The 21,789-nt window shown below is 53.8% G+C and overlaps 1 protein-coding gene across 2 annotated transcripts in view; it reads right to left on the reverse strand.

The window, feature by feature from the left end:
* Window positions 1–21,142, reverse strand: part of AGO2 (argonaute RISC catalytic component 2) — a 121,459-nt gene extending 100,317 nt beyond the window's left edge. For both annotated transcript variants that reach the window (XM_033203337.1, XM_033203338.1), the window contains exon 1: window positions 20,928–21,142. In XM_033203337.1, coding sequence (XP_033059228.1) covers window positions 20,928–20,949 — 22 coding nt within the window. In that variant the 5' untranslated portion in view covers window positions 20,950–21,142. The remainder of the gene's footprint in view (window positions 1–20,927) is intronic.
* Window positions 21,143–21,789: the final 647 nt, after the last annotated feature.

Consider the following 21,789-nt stretch of genomic DNA (forward strand, 5'->3'; position numbering starts at 1 on the left):
CGGGTGTGGTAGTGCATGCCTTTAATCCCAGCTACTCGGAAGGCTGAGGCAGGAGAATCACCTGAACCTGGGAGGCAGAGGTTGCAGTGAGCCGAGATCGTGCCACCACACTCCAGCCTGGGCAACAAGAGCAAAATCCCGTCTCAAAAAAAAAAAAAAGGTACACAAAAGAAACCTGCCCTGAAGTTGGGTGTCCTCCTATCCCCAGCTCTAACACGGCACTGCACACAAGCCCAGCAAAGTCTGGGCACATGATGGGACCAGACTTCAATGCACTGATGGCTGCAGCGCCAGGGCCTAAAGGGCGAAGATCAATGCGCACGCCAAGGTGACCAACAGAAGCAGAGGGCCGCAGGGCACCCCAAATGGCTGTGAAACATCCACCTTCTGTTTCTGCTATAAAGACACATGCACACGTATGTTTATTGCGGCACTATTCACAATAGCAACGACTTGGAACCAACCCAAATGTCCATCAATGATAGACTGGATTAAGAAAATGTGGCACATAAATACCATGGAATACTATGCAGCCATAAAAAAGGATGAGTTCACGTCCTTTGTAGGGACATGGATGCAGCTGGAAACCATCATTCTCAGCAAACTATTGCAAGGACAGAAAACCAAACACCGCATGTTCTCACTCATAAGTGGGAATTGAACAATGAGATCACTTGGACTCAGGAAGGGGAACATCACACACCGGGGCCTATTGTGGGGAGGGGACAGGGGGAGGAATAGTATTAGGAGATATACCTAATGTAAATGACGAGTTGATGGGTGCAGCACACCAACATGGCACACGTATATATATGTAACAAACCTGCATGTTGTGCACATGTACCCTAGAACTTAAAGTATAAAAAAAAAAAAAAAAAAAAAGAAACATCCACCTTCAACTGTGTTCCCAGGGCCCTCCCTAAGAGCAGCCTCTTCCACTGCGATGTAAAAGAGAGGGGTCCCTGTAGGGAGGCCAGAGAGGAGCTTTACAAAGGTCTTTCACCTTCTTATCCAATTGTCATCATGCTCCACAGAAGCACGTGGAAATCGACCTCAGCTATCAGGAAGCCGTAGGAGTAGCTTCAGAAAATGTCCCAAGTGTCAGCCTCAGGGGTGGGGCGTTGCAAATCCCCTGGGTGATCTGTACACTACAGAGTCAGCCGCACAGGGTACACCAGAGGGAACCAGACAGAAAGAGACTGAAACCCACGATGTAAAAGCAAAAGCAAAGGGGCCAGGCGTGGTAGCTCACGCCTATAATCCCAGCACATTGGGAGGCCGAGGGGGTCAGATCACCTGAGGTCAGGAGTTCGAGACCAGCCTGGCCAACAGCGAAACCCCGTCTCTACCAAAAATATAAAAATTATCCAGGTGTGGTGTCGAGCACCAATAGTCCCAGCTACTCAGGAGGCTGAGGCAGGAGAATCGCTTGAACCCGGGAGGCAGAGGTTGCAGTGAGCCGACATCACGCCATTGCACTCCAGCCTGGGCAACACAGCAAGACTCCGTCTCAAAACAAAACAAAAGCAAAGGCAGGACTCAAGTCAATATTCATTTACTCAAAACAGTGTCCTAACAAAAACACATTCAAGCAATTCCTTAATGAAAACACTGGGAAATCCAAACCCACTAAATTCTGAGCCAATCTTTTCCTTTTATTCCTTAATGAAGTTTGCTCTACTTCAGAGAAGTCCCCTAAAAGTCCTGCACGTTTGCATAATTATGGCAAAGCCATGCAAGCTACTCTCCTCATGTCCTCAGCAACCTGTTGCAGTGACAATGCAGCCCACACTCTACTAAGGCGTCCTCCCAGGTCTGGGGTCCAACGACCAGACCATGAGCACACAAGTCAAGGTTCTAGAACCTGCAGGCACCGCCAGGTCCGAATCCAGGATCCAGTACTTACTGTTGCGTGACCTGAACCCCTCTGTGCCCCAGTCTCCTCACTTCCAAAATGGAAAGATGGCAGGACCCACAGAGTCATGAACACCTAAAGCCCTTTGCCAGCGCCTGGCAGTCAGCACTCGCCATGCCCTTGGTAACTGCTGCTGCTGTTACTCAAGTCATGAGAACTCACTCTAACCGCTCAAGTCACTCCTGTAGCCTCAGACTTCATCCGTGTGTCTCTCGGCACCATCTTTTCATCACACCCAAGCCTGCGGCCACTCCCTGCTGATACTGCCATTCACATATTCATTATCCACAGCGCAATTCCACTAACTGTTTTATGAGTCCTGATTTGCCAAACACAGCATTTAAAACATTCCACTTTTGAAATAAACAAAAGCAGGCTGGCACAGTGACTCATGTCTGTAATCCCGGCACTTTGGGAGGCCGAGGTGGGAGGATCCCTTGTGCCCAGGAAGGTCAAGGCTGCAGTGAGCCCAGATCGTGCCACTCCACTGCAGCCCATGCAACAGAGTGAGATCCGGTCTCAAAATAAAATATTATAAACAAAGCAAACCAAAATAAAATAAACAAAAATGGAGTGAAATAATGGAGAGAGCCCCCTGGCCAGACTTGCAAGACTCAGCGCCGACGGCCCAGAGCACACATAGTCAGCACCCACTCCTTGCCCACCTGCTCTGGGCCCTGGGTCCCCAGGCGGCCCTTCTCACGCCACAGTGGCCCCGGCCCAGGCAGTGTTCCCGCCCGGCACACAGCCTGCTCAGAGTCCTCTGAAGGGTGGCAGGCTTGTGAGTTCAAAGCCACAGAACCAGCATGAAGTGGGGCCCTTGGCCAGGAGCTGACACTTCAGGGACAGAACAGAAGTGGTTGACATCAGGTAGGAAATGGTGGCTTCTGTCCACTACAGCCGATGGTTAGGGGATAGCCACAGTGAAATGAAACTTTTACCATACTCAAGGTGGTTTTGCTTTTCGGAACCAGACCACCCTCCTGCCCGCTCGTGCCTGTGGCAGCTCCCCATCTGGCTTCACCACAGCCACGCCCCTCGCGCACCACAGATCCTGCCCACGGTCTGTTCTGAATTAAACACACGATTGAGTTGCAGCACTCCTGTGTTTGCTCTGTCTCTTTGGGGCTTTGTTTAGAAAACAAACTTTGACAATAACCAGGCAAACGATGGGACCAAATACCTGCAGAATCACTTAAAAGAACAAAAGACGCCTGTTCCCATTCCAAGGGCATTTTGTAAGAAACATGCTTTCCGGTATCTTTCATCTGAATCAACACGTACCCTGTCATCAGTGAGCCCCGAGCCAAGAGGCTCCCCCTCAGAGCACGTGCCTTCCTCAGAACAAGACAAGGTTTGCACTGAGTCCTCCACATTCTTGTACAGGCACCCTTGTAACCAAGCCCCATGAGGCTCCCACACCCCATAGTCCATGCCAGATGAGACTCCTCAGGAGACCCCAACCGCCGTCCCACCTGTACCCTGCTTTATCCAGGGAGCACTGACACAATCTTACCCGAAGCATCATTTTGAGATTCCTACAGGACAGGCTCACTCCTCAAAGGACCGACGACAGCCCTGCCACCCACTTATGTAGCCAGCATCGCAACAGCGAGCTGCCGGCACCAAGGGCTTCCTATGCTCCAGGAAGACTTGCCATGCATTAATTCACTTCACTCTCACAGTGTAATTCCTGTTACTAATTATGACAACAACAACAATTATTAACTCTAGTAACTATTATGTAATTAACACAATCACTTATTGATAATAATTGCAGCGAATTATAATCAACAATTGTTTATAAGAACTAAATTATAACAAAATGCAATGCATTATGGTCATATTCTGATGGTTATGATACATAATTTCATATTAGCACATAGGTATTATTTATAATAATTAACAATGACAGCAGTCACTATTATTATCCCCATTTTACAGAGGAAGAACCAGGCACAGGGGCAGCAGCACTGGGCAGGGCCTGGGTGGGAGCCCAGGGCCTCGGTGCCAGAGCCCCTAGAACTGCCCGATACCAGGCTCACAGAACAGGAGAGCCTCAGGGGGAGACAGCTCACTGCCCCCACCTCGCTCAACCTTGGGGTATGGCCTCCACCCAGCAGGTGCTGAGCACAAGTGGATTTACAAGGAGCACCTGTAAGCGGCCCTCAGGAAAGGGACACACGTCAGCACTGACTGCGTCCAGTGGAGCCCTGTGTGTTTTCACCAGGCAGCCTGTCCATCCCAGCCCCGCTCTCCACCCCCGCGCGCCCTCCACCCCCGCGCGCCCTCCACCAAATGCTTCCTGCAGCTCTGCTCTCTGCAAGCAACAATTCGGGATGCCAGGATGTAGCAGGAGGCAGGTCCAGCCTCTGGCAGTGAGAGAGTGGACCCCCCTCATCCCCAAACACCTTGTCAGACACTGGAAGGAAGCACTCTGAAAAAGAGGGTGTTCTAGGAGTATATGTAAGAGAAACGCCACCACAACCAGCAGCTAACACAAGTGCTTGCTGCACACCACGCTCTCGGGCGCACTGACCTGCTGAATCTCAGTGACCCTGTGAGAGCAGCACCACTCTTTTTTATTGTTTTCTTTTTGAGATGGAGTCTCGTTCTGTCGCCCAGGCTGGGCTGCAAATCTCGGCTCACTTCAACCTCCAACTCCAGAGTTCAAGTAATCCTCCTGCCTCAGCCTCCTGAGTATCTGGGACTACAGGCAACTGCCACCATGCCCAGCTAATTTTTTGTATTTTTATAGAGACAGGGGTTTTCACCATGTTGGCCAGGCTGGTCTTGAACTCCTGACCTCAAGTGATCCACCTGCCTCAGCCTCCCAAAATGCTGAGACTGCAGATGTGAGCCACTGCACCAGGCTGAGAAACACCACTCTCATGCCCAAATGAAGAGTTTTGATGACACACCAATGTTAGTCACGCAGCTGGTAGGTGGAGAATAATCAAGAACCGAGCACAGCTGCCCACAGGCATGACCCTGTCCCACAGGAGCCCACCCTCTGATCTGTGTGCTGCCATCATCCTTTTACTTTAAAAACTGTTGGATGCGGGCCGGGCGTGGTGGCTCACGCCTGTAATCCCAGCACTTTGGGAGGCCGAGACGGGCGGATCACAAGGTCAGGAGATCGAGACCATCCTGGCTAACCCGGTGAAACCCTGTCTCTACTAAAAAATACAAAAAACTAGCCGGGCGAGGTGGCGGGCGCCTGTAGTCCCACTCACTCGGGAGGCTGAGGCAGAAGAATGGCGTGAACCTGGGAGGCGGAGCTTGCAGTGAGCTGAGATCCGGCCACTGCACTCCAGCCTGGGCGACAGAGTGAGACTCCGTCTCCCAAAAAAAAAAAAAAACCCAGAACTACTGTAAATATACCTCCCCCAAATAAATAGTACTCAGAAATGCTCAAGACAATTGAAAAGGAAAGACAGAAAATCATAAATGTGGCCGATCCCAACTGTCGACCCATGTATAGAAAACGTGTGAGCCTGGGCAACATGGTGAAAACCCGTCTCTACAAAAAACACAAAAAATCAGCCAGGGTGGCAGCGTGCACCTGCAGTCCCAGCTACCTGGGAGGCTGAGGTGGGAGGATCTCCTGAGGCCACGGCTGCAGTGAGCCGTGACTGTGTTACTGCACTCTAGCCTGGGTGACAGAGTGAGAGAGTGAGACCTTGTCTCAAAAAAAAAAAAAAAGAAAAAAGAAAACATATTTCTTGTGAGTAATATTACAGGTGACTTTTTTTTCCTTTTATTTCCACATCGTCTAAATTATTTGAAATGAGCATGTCTTTCTATCATGATGGAAAGAACAGTTTTTTAAAAAAACTAGAATCAAAAAGCAACTCTGCCCAAGGAAAGTTCTGCGTGGAAACCCCACGGCGGCATGATGGGAGGGGTCAGGGCGGCTCCTCCGAGAGCAGCTGCTGGCTCCTTATCCTGGTGGCGGCCGTGGCCTTATCTATGTGATGCAGACAGAGGCTGCCATGGAAGGAGGGGGCCCCTGGCCCTGGGCTGCCCACACATATACAAGACAGCCGCACCCGCACCTGGCAGCCACTGTCGCCAAGTCGCTAGGGATGGGCTGTGGCGCAGGCTCGGCAGCAACTCTAACATCCACGGGCAACACCAGGAACGGCTCCCTAACAGGAGCTGTAAGTGCAACACGAACAACAGCCTCATTTACCGCTCTGGACCACTAATGACCATCCACAAACCATCCACTGAATGTCTTACCACTCTGGATGCAAGGACACAAGAGAAATAAAACAGCAACGCAGCCCAGCAATGCTGGGGCCCAGAGGCGTGGCTCAGACCAAAGGGGTCAGAGAGAAGGGAGCAGGGAAAACAGACCTGGCGCCAGGGACCCGGCAGGCCAGAGGCTTAAGGAAGCCGCGGGAGGCCTGAGGCTAAGGCCTCGTGCTCACTGCACTGCAGAGCACAGAAGGGGACGGACCTCCCCCAGGCAACTCTCGAAAGCAGCGTTCCAACTGCACTGGAAGGCCAAAGACAAAAAGAGCCACACACATGTATGAGGGTTCCAGTCAGAAAGTCTGTGTCTTGCAGGGGTGGGGGCCAGCAATTCTCCACACTCCACGGGCACGCTAGGTTTCAACGAATAAGCAGACACACTGTGGACAGTGAGCGCCAGGCTTCTTAACATCTGTTAATGTTATAAGCAATGGAGGAGGCAAGACACCCTGCTGGGGTGGATGTGAATCTGAAACACTGGTATGATCCCATGGTTTTTAACATGAATGCAGTGGATAAACATGTGTGCACACACATGCTAGTGTGGACGTGTGTGCTCCTGCCTGCGTCCAGACCTGTGTTTCTAGCACCATCCTCCAATAAAAGAACAAGAGCTCAGGGATGAAATGGGCTAGTGCAGGAAAAATACAAGGAGCCCGGAGCATCTCGCAGGTTCCAGAAGAGAAACAGTCAGAATGTGAAGAGGCACGCTGAAAAGATGCGGGGCTACCTGAAGGGGTCCCAGGTCAGGAGGAACGGAGGAGGAAGAGGAGCCTTCGGGCAACAGCACCAGCCACGTGGGAGCCTGGGGGGGAGGGGGCTCCAGAAGTGAACATGGAATATCCAGAAAATGGCCATTAGTCAAATGGACAGATGTGCCTAAGAGCTGCAGGCCGGGTAAGAGGCCTATAGCAATGCCAATCTGCCCTAGGATCAGATGAGATGACGGCAACAGGGGAAGCCATCTATAGGAGCCCTGCACTGCTCTGGACACTTTTCTGTAAGCCTAAAATCATTGTTAAGTCAAATGGTAAGAGAATATTTATGAATGAAATGATATGACTCAAACAATGGAGGGTGCGGAGCAGGAGAGGAAGACAGGCTGAGTGATGGTCACATGAGTGTTCCTTATATTTTCTCCTCCACTTTTAGGTACATTTGAATTTTTCCACAATAAAAAGCCCTTTAAAACTTCTTCTTGGCCGGGCATGATGGCTCATGCCTGTAATCCCAGCACTTTAGGAAGCTGAGGTGGGTAGAGTGCTTTGAGCTCAGGAGTTTGAGACCAGCCTAGGATAACATGACGAAACCCTGTCTCTACAAAAAAACAAAAAAATGAGCCAGGCAGGGTGGCATGCATCTGTGGGAGGCTGAGGCAGGAGGATCATTTGAGCCAGGGAGGCAGAGGCAGTGAGCTGAGATTGTGCCACTGCAAGCCAGCCTGGGTGTCAGAGTAAGACCCTGTCCCCAAGATAAAGAAAACAAAAAAAATTTTTTTCCCAAAGTTTGCAAATTCAACATAAATCTGGTCTCCTTTTCTTTTTTCTTTTTAAAAAAGAGACAGGGGCCGGGCGCGGTGGCTCACGCCTGTAATCCCAGCTCTCAGGGAGGCAGAGGCGGGATGATAGCTTGAGCCCAGGAGTTCGAGACCTGCCTGGGTAATACAGCGAGATCCCGTTCTCCACAAAAAGGAAAAAAAAAAGAAAAAAAGACAAAAAAAAAAAAAAAAGAGATAGGGTCCCGCTCCATCACCCAGGCTGCAGTGCAGTGGCACACTCATAGCTCTCTGTAGCCTGGAACCCCTGGGCTCAAGCAATCTCCCTGACTCCTGAATTGTGCCCATCCATGCCAAAGGAGCAGAAGGTCTCACCAGCCTCTCCCTCACGTCACATTTGCTCCATCTCTCCGCCCACAGCTGCCCTCCCAGGAGCCATTTCTGATGATCTCCAGGCCACCTGCCAACCGTTTTCCACCCCGCAGCCGGTGGGTTCGCTGTCTCCCACACTTGCCCCTCCTCGGGCTGAAGGACGATGGCCATGCTCTGGCAGCCTCTGGCCGCAGCAGTCCCTGACACCCCGCGCTCAGGGCTACATTCCTGCCCCTCCTACTGGACCAAGCACTTGCTTGCGCTGGAGACACCTGCCATTTTCCATGGATTTGTGTGACTGCTCACAGACTCACATCTGCGTTCATGACTCAGACCGTGAGCTCGCAGGGCAGAAGCCAAGACTGTGTCCATTCACCATTGTCCCCAGTCGCGGGCATGACCCCAGCGCATAGCTGTCACTCAACACTGACTCAAAGAACAAGCTTCTTTGACATATGAGGCCTCCAGGATGGAGTCTGGGTACCGGACTCCCTTTTCAGCCTTGTTCAATGATGTTTACCTTTATTATGTTCGTTTAGTCATCCAGGTTCCAAATATGCTGTACATTCTGGCATGAAGAAATGAACACACCTAATATCTATTAGGTGATCTGGGCAAAACATCTTAAATCCAACATTTTTTTTTCACTCTGGTAACTAATCTGCTAGGAATGGTTTAGTATGATTCACTTTCTAAAAGTTTCAGATGATAATAAAAAGTGTTGATGAGGACGTGGAGAAACTGAACCCTTCGCCAACGGCTGGCAGGAATGGAAATGGTGCAGCCACTGCACAACAGCTCAGTGGGCCCTCAAACAGTTACACACAGAGTCACCATCTCACCCAGCCCATGAGAAATTAACACACACGTCCACATGAAAACTTGTACACAAATGCTCATAGCGCACTATTTATAATAGTCAAAAAGTGGAAACAAGACAAATCATGGATGAACTGGGACATATCCATCCACTCGGATACTTGATGAGAAAAAGAAACGAAACATGGATGCCACGCGGGCCCTGAAGACATGTGGAGTGAAAGAAGGAGACACAGGAGTTCACTGGCTGTGTGGCCTCATCTGTAGAACATACTCAGAATAGGTCAATCCAGCGAGACGGAACGCAGACGGGGATTCCCAGGGACTGGGTGGGAGGGAATGGGGGTGACGACTTAATGCACATGGGGTCTCCTCTTGGGGGAATGAGATGGTCTGGAAGTAGACAGCAATGATGGCTACACCACACGGTGAATGCGCTACATGCCACTGAATTGTTTATCTTATAATGGTTCATCTGATGTCACTGCCACACGTCCCCCTGGCACTCCAGCCTTGGCCTGCCTCCTGAGGGCACACAGGGAGGCACTCAGCCTCCAGCAGCCAGTCAACGGTCAGGCCCTGGGATGGACACGGGGCACGCCTGGACCCAGCAACACCCAGAAGGACGGTGCTGGCGGGAACGAGGGCACCGTCTTGCTGCGTGCTGGCGGGAACGAGGGCACCGTCTTGCTGCGTGCCCTCTGACGTTCCCATGCTTCCCTCCCGTGCACACCTATGATTACCTGTCTCCATCAGTGCTACGGGATGCGGCCCCATGGCCCCTCCCTCCATAATGGCCACCGTCATCACCCCTGCCAGGCCACAGACGCCACCTCCCACCCCAAACACAGCCCTGGGAGGCCACTTGCCATGGAGCCACAAACCACAAGAAGAGGTCCCAGGGCGGGATGGCTGTGGAACTTTTCAATAGGGCAAGAGAGTTTCAACATGCAGATTTAACTCTTAAACAAAGAAATGACCAAAGGCAGTAAGCCTTTAGTGAGTAAAAGAAAACACATGGCGAACACTGCAAAGTAGGCACAAGGGAACCAAGATGATCCCGGGGCAAGGAAGTCACACTGGGGGATGGAGACACGTGGACAGGAGAGCCCACCAATAGGGCGAGATGCACGGGGAGCCAGGAAGATGCAGGGTGAGTGCAATGGACCGTCCCCTCCTGGGGTTCTGGAACCAAGCTTGTACATAACAGACACTGGGTGTCTGCATGGGTGGCACCCATAACAGACACTCACACTGGCTTGCATGGGTGGCACCCACCCTCCTCAGGCCAGCTCCAAAAAGCCCCCTCAAGGAGGTCTCGACCGGGTCACTCGGCTCCGCTTCCTCTGGAGCCCTGCCTCACTCTGGGAGGCAGCCCACTGGGGCCAGCCTTGCCCCCTGTCTTCAAGCACACCCCAACCAGCCAAGCAGGGCAAGTCCCCATTTGTAGAAGTGAAGCCAGAACATCCACACTGCACATACCCCAGGGCACAGAGCTGGCGTGCTCGGCACGTGACCACCTCAACCTGGACGGGGATGGACAGCAGCAGAACAAACCCAAACTTGGAGAGCCTGCATCCAACCACCCCTCCAGCTCCAACCACTGGTCTGCAAGAAAGACACTCGGGACAGAGAACACGCCGGGCTACACCCAGGAGACGCAGCTGCGGGAGACGGCAGCACCGAGCAGCCAGTGTCCCCAACAAACAGCAAGGCTGGGGGCTCAGGAGGAGGCTCTGGTCCTCGCATTCCGAGGCCGCCAACTGTGAACATCCACACCAGTGAGCAATGGGCAACCCTGGCACCGTGTGCTCCCCGACAGGGAGGAAGGCTTGGCCTTCAGATGCCGGACACTATGGGGGCATACAAGGAGCAGAGAGGGAGACAGACACACACCCTTGTCATGTGGTGACATCTTCTGAAACATCTGTCAACAAGATGATGCCACTGGGGTGTGCAATGAGAAACGCGAAATGGGACGGGGCTCAAAGAGAAGCAGCATCAACCATGGACAGACCACTCTGGAGGCAGGGGACAGTGCATGGCACACACCCCTTCCGCTCCTTCCAGGGGTCCTCTCACCCCGGCGCATGCCCTCCATTGGGACCATCCCAGCAGCCTCCTCCAGGAAGGCCTCTCTGCTTCCACCCCACCCTCTTGGTCTGTTTCTAACACAGTAGCCACAGGGATCCTTTTAAAAAATAAGTCAGCTGGCATCCCTCCTCTGCTTGGTCCCTGCTGCATGTCCCTGGTATTGACCTCCCTGCCCTCAGCCTGCACCTGGGCCCTGGCTTCATCCCTCCTTTGCTGGAGTGCAGTGGCGCGATCTTAGCTCACTCCAACCTCCGCCTCCCGCGTAGCTGGGATTACAGGCGCCCGCGACCAAAGCCGGCTAATTTCTGTATTTTTAGTAGAGACGGGTTTTCACCACGTTGGCCTCGAACTCCTGACTTCAGGTGATCAGCTTGTCTTGGCCTCCCAAAGTGCTGGGATTCCAGGCGTGAGCCACTGCGCCCGGCCCAGTCCCGCTCCTTCTTGGTGGGCCTGTGCTGACCACCAGGCAACTCGCCCCTCCCAAGCCCCAGCCCCTGACCCGGTCGACCATGGTCTTTTATCCTGCGTATCCAGGGGGTGCTTTATACCTGGCGCACTGCTGAGTCCTGTTTTGATGCTGCCCCCAAGCCCTCTCCTCAATCACACGCCATGAACGGGCCTCACCCCAGCCTGGCTCCCTCCAATGGCACATTCTTTGCGAAGCTTCCCCAGGGGAGTCCAACCGGAGTTCCTGCCGACTCTACCACGTGCATACCCGACCCAGATCCTGCGTTCATCAGACAATCCTGGAATGGCTAGGCTATGTCCACAGAGTTACCCTCAAGTGTTCCAGAACATTCCAGGAGAATGCTCTGCACTCCTCAGGGGAGCTGCACAGAACAGGGACCACCCAAAAAGCTCCCAGGGCCAACAGCAAAGTTAAGGTGTGATGAGTGAGCGTCTCAGCACTGAGAATCCATCCACACCTAACGTGACCGTTCTTACAGTGAGCCACGCATTTTAGCATCTTGCAAACTGCATACTTCACGAAGCAGCAGCATGCACAGGGACCAAAGCGTGCCCAGCAACGTCCCCCTGCCCCAGTCACCAATGGGGCCACTCGAGCCACCACGGCAAAGCCATGGGCAGCACGTGGCTTTCTAGTTCCACCGGCTTCAGCCTGGTTCATGGCCTGGGGGGCACAGTTGGTGCCCTTTCAGCATCGCTCCTGTCTAAGAGCGGGCAAGGAAGGTCCCCAAGTGCTGTTGGGGTCCGGTGCACTTGGGTCTGTATGGAGGTGAGCTCTGAGCGACACGGGCCATCTTCTGGGTCCCCGGCCCGAGCCTCTCAAGACCGCTGTGGACACCAGACAGATGAGTGTTATTTATCAGAGATAAGCGTTTTTAAATGTTTTCTTATCCTTCCCTGCTTGCAAAGTAAAGACCCAGAGGTCAACAAAGAGGATCAAAGGGAGGAGGAGCACCCGCCCTACTGCCAGGCAGAGTAACGCCCTCACCACGGCAGGGGCAACAGCCACCATCAGGGGGACCTTGTAAGGGCCCCGCATGTGGGACGCGACTGCAGGCCGCCCGCATCATCTCCTCTGATCAAAGCACCACCACCATGACGATGAGGTTTTCACTCTGTACGAAGAGGAGACTGAGGTTCAGAGAGGTGAGGTGAGACGCCCGTCACGTGGCCAGGATTCCGCTGAGGTGGGCCTGACCTGAGCCTGCGCTGGGAGTGGTGTCATGCTGAGGCGGCCATCCTGCAACGTCACATGAGCCCCCAGCCACTCCCCAGAGCTCAGGCACCTCCACACACAGATCTGCTCCAAGTCACCCCCCATCACTCTTGGCATCTTCCTTGCTTTCTCTGCATTTTTTACTCGTGTCACTCTATTAACTCCTATGTCCCTGCAAAAAAAGCGTAAAACAAATGATGCCCTGGCTTGCCAGCTTGAGGGGCAGGGGAGGCCGCCATCCCTCAGGGCCTCCCCGGGCTCCTCGTTCCCACTGCCCAGCCCGCACACGAGCGTGGGGCCGTGCTCAGACCAGAATGGTGTCCAGGTCTCCAAGCACGCCAAGCACCACACAGAACAGGGCACTGATCACCCCACAATCATAATGGACTCGGACACCCACCCCAAAGCAGGGGGGCTACAGAGTCCCCATTTACACCCAGCGCCCACCAGCTTCCCGCCCTAAATAAGCTCACTTAGAGTAAGACGCCAGAGAGGCTTGGGAACGTGGGTCCCACGGCAGGGTCCTCTCACCATCAAACCTCAAAAACAAACAGGGCAAAGCACCCTCGGGTCCTCCGACCATCGGAACAAGATCACGCTGCTGCAAACTCCTCCAACGAGTCAGCATGATGTTGGAAAGACAAACTCACAACAGTTGTATTATTTTACTCATGAGTCAAACCTGACAAACATCTCAAATGGCTATGACCTGTGAACCTCAGTTTTTGATCTTTTTAGGTACAGCTGCAAGATGAAGCTTTCTAGTGGCTGCCTTCTGGGAGCAGAGTACCCTAACTCTCTAAGGACAAAAACCCAGAGCTGAAACACTCAGCAACGACATGACAAAGGACAACGCTGCCCTGAGTTACTACCCCAGTAGGATTTTCCCAAGATGGACGTCAATTACAATAAGAGATTCGGGTTAGGGGCCACCTGAGTTCCTGAGTCTGGCTGTTTCTAAGCCTTGCTACAGTTCTGTTTATTTGGGATACAGGTCCTTAAAAACAGGTATTGGCCAATCTGCATGGCATTTACTGAAGCCCCAGTAATCACCTTCAGAAGTCCCCTTCCGTCTGGTAGCGGACTAGCGGTGTTCACAGCAACATGAAACCACAGAGGGCACCGCACACAAGCATGGCGGTCACTTGTCAGAACTCCACGCTTCATCAGTAAAGGAGAACCCCACAAAGTTCCCTGTGGGGCACCCAACACGCTATCTCCCACAGATGCGCAGACCCCACTGTCTTGGGGCTGTCCTCCAGGTTTCTGGCATGGGCTCCTCCCTCCCTCAATTCCACTCCCATGAGGATGCTCCAGGGCTTCTACCTCCTCTCCCCACCCTTATCCCAAACCCAGTGAGTCCCAAACCTGGCCTAGGTCACAGATGCTTCTAAGAAATGCTCAACTCTGTGCTGGGTGTAGAGGCTCACACCTGTAATCCCAGCACCTTGGGAGGCCAAGGCAGGAGGATTACTTGAAGCCAGGAGTGACACCAGCCTGGGCAACACAGGGAAACCCCCATCTCTACAAAAAATCATCCCAGCTTCTTGGGAGGTTGAGGTGGGAGGATCGTTTGAACCCGTGAAGTCAGGGCTACAGTGTGCCGTGACTGCGCCACTGCACTCTAGCCTGGGCGACAGAGTGAGACCCCACCTCAAAATAATAACAATAATAATAATAGGCCGGGCATGGTGGCTCACACCTGTAATCCTAGCACTTTGGGAGGCTGAGCCAGGTGGATCACCTGAGCTTAGGAGTTCGAGACCAGTCTGGACAACATGGCAAAATCCTGTCTCTACTAAAAATACAAAAAAAAATTGGGTGTGGTGGCGCGTACCTGTAGTCCCAGCTACTCAGGAAGCTGAGGCACAAGAATCACTTGAACCCAGGAGGCAAAGGTCGCAGTGAGCCAAGAGTGTGCCACTGCACTCCAGCCTGGGCAACAGAGAGAGACTCTGTCTCAAAATTAATTAATTAATTAATTAATTAATTTAGAAATTAAAAAATAATAATAAATGCCTGATTCTGGGAGTCATGGATTTTTTTGACACATCAAACAAGAAAAGAAACACTGCAAGAAACAGTAGGAGCCAGGCTCTGCCAGCCGATGTGACCTCGACTGCGGCTGTCACTGCAGGCCTCTAGCACCTTCTCTTCTGTCCTGGGTCACGGTATGCAGACTAAGGATTGGTGGGGATCGTGGGGAACGTGCCGCTCCCCTCCAGCACAGGCACCCATGCCCCTTGGCCGGGACCAGGTAGGAAGGCAGAAGAGTCACTGTATGGGGGAAGTCAGGTTGGAGAGGACACCAGTCATCCAGGCCAAAGTCCCCACTTTACAGGTGAGAAAACTGAGACCACACAAGCAGATGTGGACGGGGCTGGAGTTCTGACCAGACTCCTGTCTGTTCACCTCGATGACAGTGAGAAGATGAAAAAGGCAGGGGCCGGGCACAGTGGTTCACACTTGTAACCCCTGCACTTTGGGAGGCTGAGGCAGGTGGGTCACTTGAATCCAGGAGTTCCAGACCAGCCTGGGAAACACAGGGAAAACCCCGTCTCTACAAAAAATGAGTTAGGCGCGGTGGTGCACACCTGTAGTCTACCTGGGAAGCTGCCCAGCAGGGCTGAGGTGGGAGGATCTCCTGAGCCGGGGGAGGCTGAGGCTGCAGTGAGCCTTGACTGTGCCACCGCACTCCAGCCTGGGCCATGAGAGTGAGACCCCGTCTCAAAAAAAAAAAAAAAAAAGAAGGAAAAAAAGAAAGAGGTAGGGCTTCCAGTTCCCTGACGCAACCCACACAGCCTGGTTCCTGGCAGACAGAGGGAGGCCTGGCCCATCTCCCACACCCTGCTTCTCCCAGCTCACAACAGGGACGCGCGTCAGCACCCTTTGGAAAGAACTAGTGGCAACCTCAATGACACCGCACTCACGCCCATCAGATTTTATGAGGATTTCAGGAAGTGCAGTGCCATGAGGGGTGAAGCAAGTTTAAAATGTTCAAGCCTGTTCACAAGCTATACACAAGCCCCAGATTTAAAAAATGCAGCGAACCTGAGAGGCCTCCCGTCCACCCTGCTTTGTGCGGACAGGTCTTGTGTCTGCCTGTCGTACCAGGGAAAGCTTACAGGTGCCCACTGCCCTGGAGAAAGCTCCCAGCGCAGATGATGAAGTGTCTACTCACCCTGGATACAGCCCCATGGAGAGAGAAACCAGAGGGGCCTGGTGATTTGGTCACAACGGGTAAAGGACCGAGAACAAAGAGTAGTTTCAAGTTCCTAAACTTTTGGAGGAAAAAATTAGAATAGTGGCTACAGCGAACAAGTGCAGGCCCCTGACCGCAGCAGCAGGCTTGGGGCTCTGAATGTGTGGCGTGGGCCAGCAGAACCCCCGTGAGGAGGAGGCAGCAACCACAGGCAGCGCAGAGCTGGCCACAAACGATAAGGGCAGAGGTAAGTGAAGGAGGGAGCCGTTCCCAACCCAACACTGGGGAGAAAAGAATCCCTCTTATTTGAAATAATTATGAGATAAACCGAGCAAGATTCTCCAGTTCTCTTCCATATTTGCCACAGGTTATACAGCGTCGCTTCTGCTGAAAGAGGACCACAAAAAGGATTCTGCTGCAACTGAAAATTAAACATGCAAAGGGACCTGCCTCAAAACATGCTTAACAGCCTGGCAACATGTCACGACTCCATCTCTAAAAAAGTAAAAAACCTTCGCTGGGCATGGCGGCACATGCCTGTAGTCTCAGCTACTAGGGAGGCTGAGTTGGGAGGGCGGCCTGTGCCCAGGAGTTTGAGGCCGCAGTGAGCCATGACTGTGCAACTGCACTCCAGCTGGGGCAACAGACAGCAACCCCAATCCTCAGAAACAAAACAAAACAAAACAATACAAAACAAAACAAAACACCACTTAAATGTGTCAGAATTAAAACCATGAGCAACTGGGTCTCCAAACAGGCCCCCTCAACAAAATGGAGACCAAAAGACAAAGATTTTGAGCAATGGGGTTCTTTCTAAAACCATTAAAGAAAAAATGGAGCAGGAGGGGAGGCACGAATGCTCGGAAGAAAAGAGATTTTAAAGACGTAGGTCGGGCATGGTGGTTCATGCCTGTAATCCCAGCACTTTGGGAGGCTGAGATGGGCAGATCACTTGAGGTCAGGAGTTTGAGACCAGCTTGGCTAACATGGTGAAACCCATCTCTACCAAAAATACGAAAATGAGCGGGACGTGGTGGCTTAGTCCCACTACTCAGGAGGCGGACGCAGGAGAACCGCTTGAACCCGGGAGGAGGAGGAGGTTGCAGTGAGCCAAGATGATGCCACTGCACTTTAGCCTGGGCAACAGAGCAAGACTCCGTCTCAAAAAAAAAAAAAAAAAAAAGACATAAATATAACAAGTCAAATGCAGGGAGAAGAGAGAGAGTGGGCTAGCTTTAGAGGCGGAAGGCAGAGACCCAAATGTGTGTGTGAACTTTTGTTAAAATTCAGGATCCAAAGCACCCAACTGTAAACACATTTCTGAGAAAATGAGAGAAACTGATCACAGACTGTTAACTGTGATAACGGCACTGGGGTATGTTCAAAACGTCTGTATTGCTTTAGACACGCATTAAATAGTGAGGTAAAATGACAGGTCTGCAATTCACTTTGGAAAATGTCCACAAAGAAAAGGGGCATATTTGAAGCAAATGTGAAAAATCTTGATGACCGCTGAAGCTTCGTAATGGATAAATGGGAGGGTATTAAACGAGTCACTCTACTTTTGTGTCTTTTCACATATTATTTCACAATATTAACTATTTTTAAAACTCAAACGTTACGTTTCAAAGATTCAGAATAACGATTCATAAAACAAAACCACCTGAGACGGACCATTACAGGAGAGCATTCACTGCACAGCTCAGACAGAACAAGCCCGACTGGCATTGGGGACACTTTTGAGATGGAAACTAGAAGTTAAAAAATAATTCTGCTTCTTCAAATTGTATGGGTTTTAGGAGTTTGGAAGCATTTACATCTTTTTTTCCTATGCACTTACTTAAATTATTCCTCAGGGTTTATCAAAGACCCAAGGGGGACTCTGCACACATACCCAGCCATGCTGCGATGGCCTCAGCCATGTCTGCTGCGCCATGGGGAGAGGGTGATATCCTGCCATGGCAAATGGGAACCAGTATTGGGAGAACTGGCCATAGCTTCGTGGGGACCACTGGGGGTAGGGAGAGAGGGGGCAGGAGTTGTTAAATGGCTCTATAAACCATGGTGAAGGTCAGCTCTTCTCAAAGTCACAATCCTATTTAGACAACTGTCAAGTCGTAGATGTCACAGAGGTTACTTTGTGGCAAATCTGCGAGGGTGTAATACACAGGAGCTTGAAAGCCTAGCAAAGTCATAAGAGACGATATCCTGGGGGAGGCAATCACCAGACACAGTTCAAGGCCTTTGAATAGTTAAAAAACCAAAAAACTAATTTGTTCATCAACGAAGGTTCAAGGTCACCAGAGAATCCACCCATCCTAATAACTCAGTTCAAAAAGTGGAAAAAACAGTCGCAGTTTTAACTTCAGATTCTAAATAGCATTCACATATGTAACAGCATTTGTTTGTGATTGGTATAATGTAGAACGATTGTGAACTGTTTTTTAAATTAGTAAGTTGCCTAATAAGGGTGTTACAATTGGAAGTAGCAAAACTACTTGTAAGTTTTCTTTTCTTTTTTTTTCTTGAGACAGAGTCTCAGAGTCTCGCTTTGTCCCCAGGCTGGAGAGTGCAGTGGTGCTCTTGGGTCACTGACACCTCTGCCTCAAGGGTTCAAGGGATTCTCCTGCCTCAGCCTCCCAAGTAGCTGGGACTACAGGCGCGTACCACCACGCCCAGCTAATTTTTGTATCTTTAGTCGAGACAGGGTTTTCATCATGTTGGCCAGGATGGTCTCGATTTCTTGACCTCGTGATCCACCCGCCTTGGCCTCCCAATGTAATTTTTCTATAATTCAAATTGAATGTCTTATAATTCTAAATTACAAAATTTTAGATTAAAAAGAGTCTCAATGAAGACTATTCCAAAAATTCCTTTTACACAAAATTAAAAGCCTTAATGTGTAGCACAAAATTGAACTGCACCACAGACTTATAATTACAGCACGTTTGTACAACCTGAAACTTGGGTTCATTCCCATCCTGCCATTAGCTATGAATTATCCTGCAGACACATTTATTCTTTCAACCACTGTCCTGTTCCAGAGGCTCCGCTCTCTACCAGGCCCACACCACGGCAACAATCTCCAAAAAGCAGCGAGTGACAGAAACAAGCCTGCGGATCCTGAGGGCCAAGGTAGGCGGAGAGAAATGGACAAGACAGCATCCCAGGGCAGAGCACACAGTGAAGACAGCAGGGGCTGGGGTTGCTTCCTGAAGCCTCACTGTCAATGACAAGTGGCCGGGCAGGTGCTGGGCCAGTCCAGCCCTAACAGAGACTTCTTAGGTGGGTCTGGGTTATCAGGCCTGAAAGGCACTGCCCTGAGGAAGGCACCCAGAGAACCAGCTCGGAAGTCCGACTGATGGTCCTGACACTCACTCACTGCTGCGTGACCTTGGTGAAGTTCTCAACGTCTGTGAGCCCTGGCTGGCTGTCTTCACACACACCACCAACCTCAGCAAGCCGAGCGAATTAAGTAACACGCAAAACACAACACGGAAAGCTTGACCTTCCTCAAGGCTCTTCACTTTTTCTGGGCCTTCAACTTTTAAAACTGATAACCTGAACAAATGGAGTGCTGTCAGTCCCGTGTTTGCTGGGTTCCTCTACAGGAAGGAGCTGGAAGGTCCCAACTCACACAAGGGGATGCCCGGTCCCTTCCCACGAGGGCGCCTGGCCACTCAGGGCCTCCAGAGGCCAGCATCTGCTCCAGGACTGTGGCCCCTCCCAGGTGTAGGGGGAAAACCATTCTTCAAACTGCTGATAGCCCTCATGGGTTGAAAAGTTGGTCAGACTCCGCCTTGCTGAAGCTTTCTAAGTGACATCAGAAAAAAGACGCGACATTCGCAAGGCACAGAGCCAACAGCCTCAGCAGTGGGGGCCACCATCAATGGACCCAGGTGGGCCGGGGGCCTTCCAGGCCGCACAAGTTGGGGCCGGTCTGCAGGAGCGAGGGCAGCATCGGGAATGCGAACCTCCTCACCCGGCCAGGTAAACATAAGCCCCGAGCCCAGCGAGGCCTGCGCCGCCTGCGGCCCGACTGGGGCCCAGCGGACAAAGGGGAGCAGGCGGTGCCCCGTCCCAGCGGCCAGGCCGGCCGGGAGAGCCAGGAGCCACGTGCCTGGTGGGAGCACGCCAAAGGCAGTACAACACTTGACCGTTTTCTCGGCCCAGCAAGGAAACCGCCTTCTACTCTGCATTTAAAAAGAAAAACAATGCGTTACTGCTTTAAGTTTTTTAGAACTTTTCCAGAGAAAGGCCGACTAGCAACAAGGGGTGCTACAGGAATCCACCTCGCCTCACCTCTCCTAGGAAATTGTAAAAGGAATTAGCACTTGAATGGGGAGGCCGGCGTGTCTGGAATGAGAACGAGCCGCGCACGCAGTTTGAGGGTTCCGGGGAGCTGCGTCCTCCCCCTTCCAGGCGGCAGTCCTAACTACAGGAATTGGCCAAAATTCAGCATTTCCAGACTTTCCTTGGGAAAAGGGGCCGAAGTGCTGGCAACAAGAATCTTGAACCACAACGGAGCGCGCCTCAGACTCGCCGCGGCTGGGGTCGGGACCCGCGCAGCCCCCTCCCCTCCCGGCCGTGTGCGCCCCGGGCCGGGCGCCCGGAGCCGGCCTCCACCCCCTCGGGCGCTTAGGGCCGGGCCGGGCTGCGGCGCCCCCATCCCCGCGCGGGCAGCGAGGCCGGGCCAAGCGGGGCGCTCCGGGCCTCGGGCCTAAACGCGGCGGCAGCCTCGGCCCCGGCCCCAGCCAGCCGGGCCCCGGGCGGGGGACGCGAGGACGCTGGGTCGCGGGCCCGAGGCGCGGGAGGGGCCCAGGCCGCGCGGGGCGCCCCGACGACTCGCGGGGGCCGAGGAGGCCGGGGCTGCGCGTCCAACGCGGGGCCGAGAAAACGGCCGGCCCGGCCCCGCCGCCGCCGCTCCCCGAGCCCCCAAGCCCGGCCCCGGCTCGCCCGCCCCGGCCCCCGCCGCCCCGACCCCGCGGCCCCCCGATCCCCGGCCCCCGCCGCCCGCGCCGGGCCCGCCAACCACGGGCAGGAGCGCGCGAACGGCAGGGCGGGCGCCCCGAGCGCGAGGACTCACCGGGGCCGGCTCCCGAGTACATGGTGGCGCCGCCGAGGGGCTACGGGGCCGAGGGGCGGCCGCGCGCGCGCGCCACGGGCCCCGACGCCGCGAGCCGCGAGGGAGCCGCCGGCCGCACGATCCGCCCCGGCGCGGCCGCCTCTCCAAACAGGTTTACCCGACGCGGCCGGGGCGGCGGGCGGAGGCGGCGGCGGGAGCGGGAGCGGGAGGGCGGGGGAGGAAGGAGGGGGGAGGGGAGGCGCGGCCGGGGCGGGAGCGCGCTCGCCGGGGGAGCGGGGCTGGGCGCGCGGGCGGCGGCGGCGGCGGCGGCGGCGGCGGCGGCGGCGGCGGCGCGGGTCTGGCGGGGCCTGGGGCGGGGACCCGGGGAGGGGCCTGGGGACCTCGCCGGGCGGTGGGAACCGCGGGCGGGAGCGGGGACGAGGGCCGGGGGCGGCGCGGCCCGTGTGGCGCGGGGGCGGGCGCGGCCCCGGGGACCCTTCCCCGCCGCCCAGAGAAGCCGCGTCTTCCCGACGGGGGGGAGCCGGGCCCCCTGGCTGTGCCGCCGGAGCGGGGTCGCCCACGCGCCCTCGCTTTCCCCGCCGCCCCCGGGGGGCAGGAACCCTCCCACCCTGAGCCCCTCAGCCCCCAGCCTGGCGCTTTAAGTTACTACAGAAACAGGAGGTCGGGAAGCTGCCTCCCAGCCCGGAGCTTGAACTTGAACGCGGCCGGCCGCTCGCGCAGGACCACACCGCCACCTCCCGGCGCGGCCCCAGAACCCAGATCATCCGTTTACAGCGCTTAGAAAGTCGAAGAAGTTTTTAGTCCATGGTAGCTGGTATCGGGGACAGCAGGGATCAGCGGACACGCCCATTCCAGCAGTCGG

This window comes from Trachypithecus francoisi, unplaced genomic scaffold (assembly GCF_009764315.1).
Source record: "Trachypithecus francoisi isolate TF-2019V2 unplaced genomic scaffold, Tfra_2.0 Lachesis_group7, whole genome shotgun sequence".
Taxonomy (NCBI): domain Eukaryota; kingdom Metazoa; phylum Chordata; class Mammalia; order Primates; family Cercopithecidae; genus Trachypithecus; species Trachypithecus francoisi.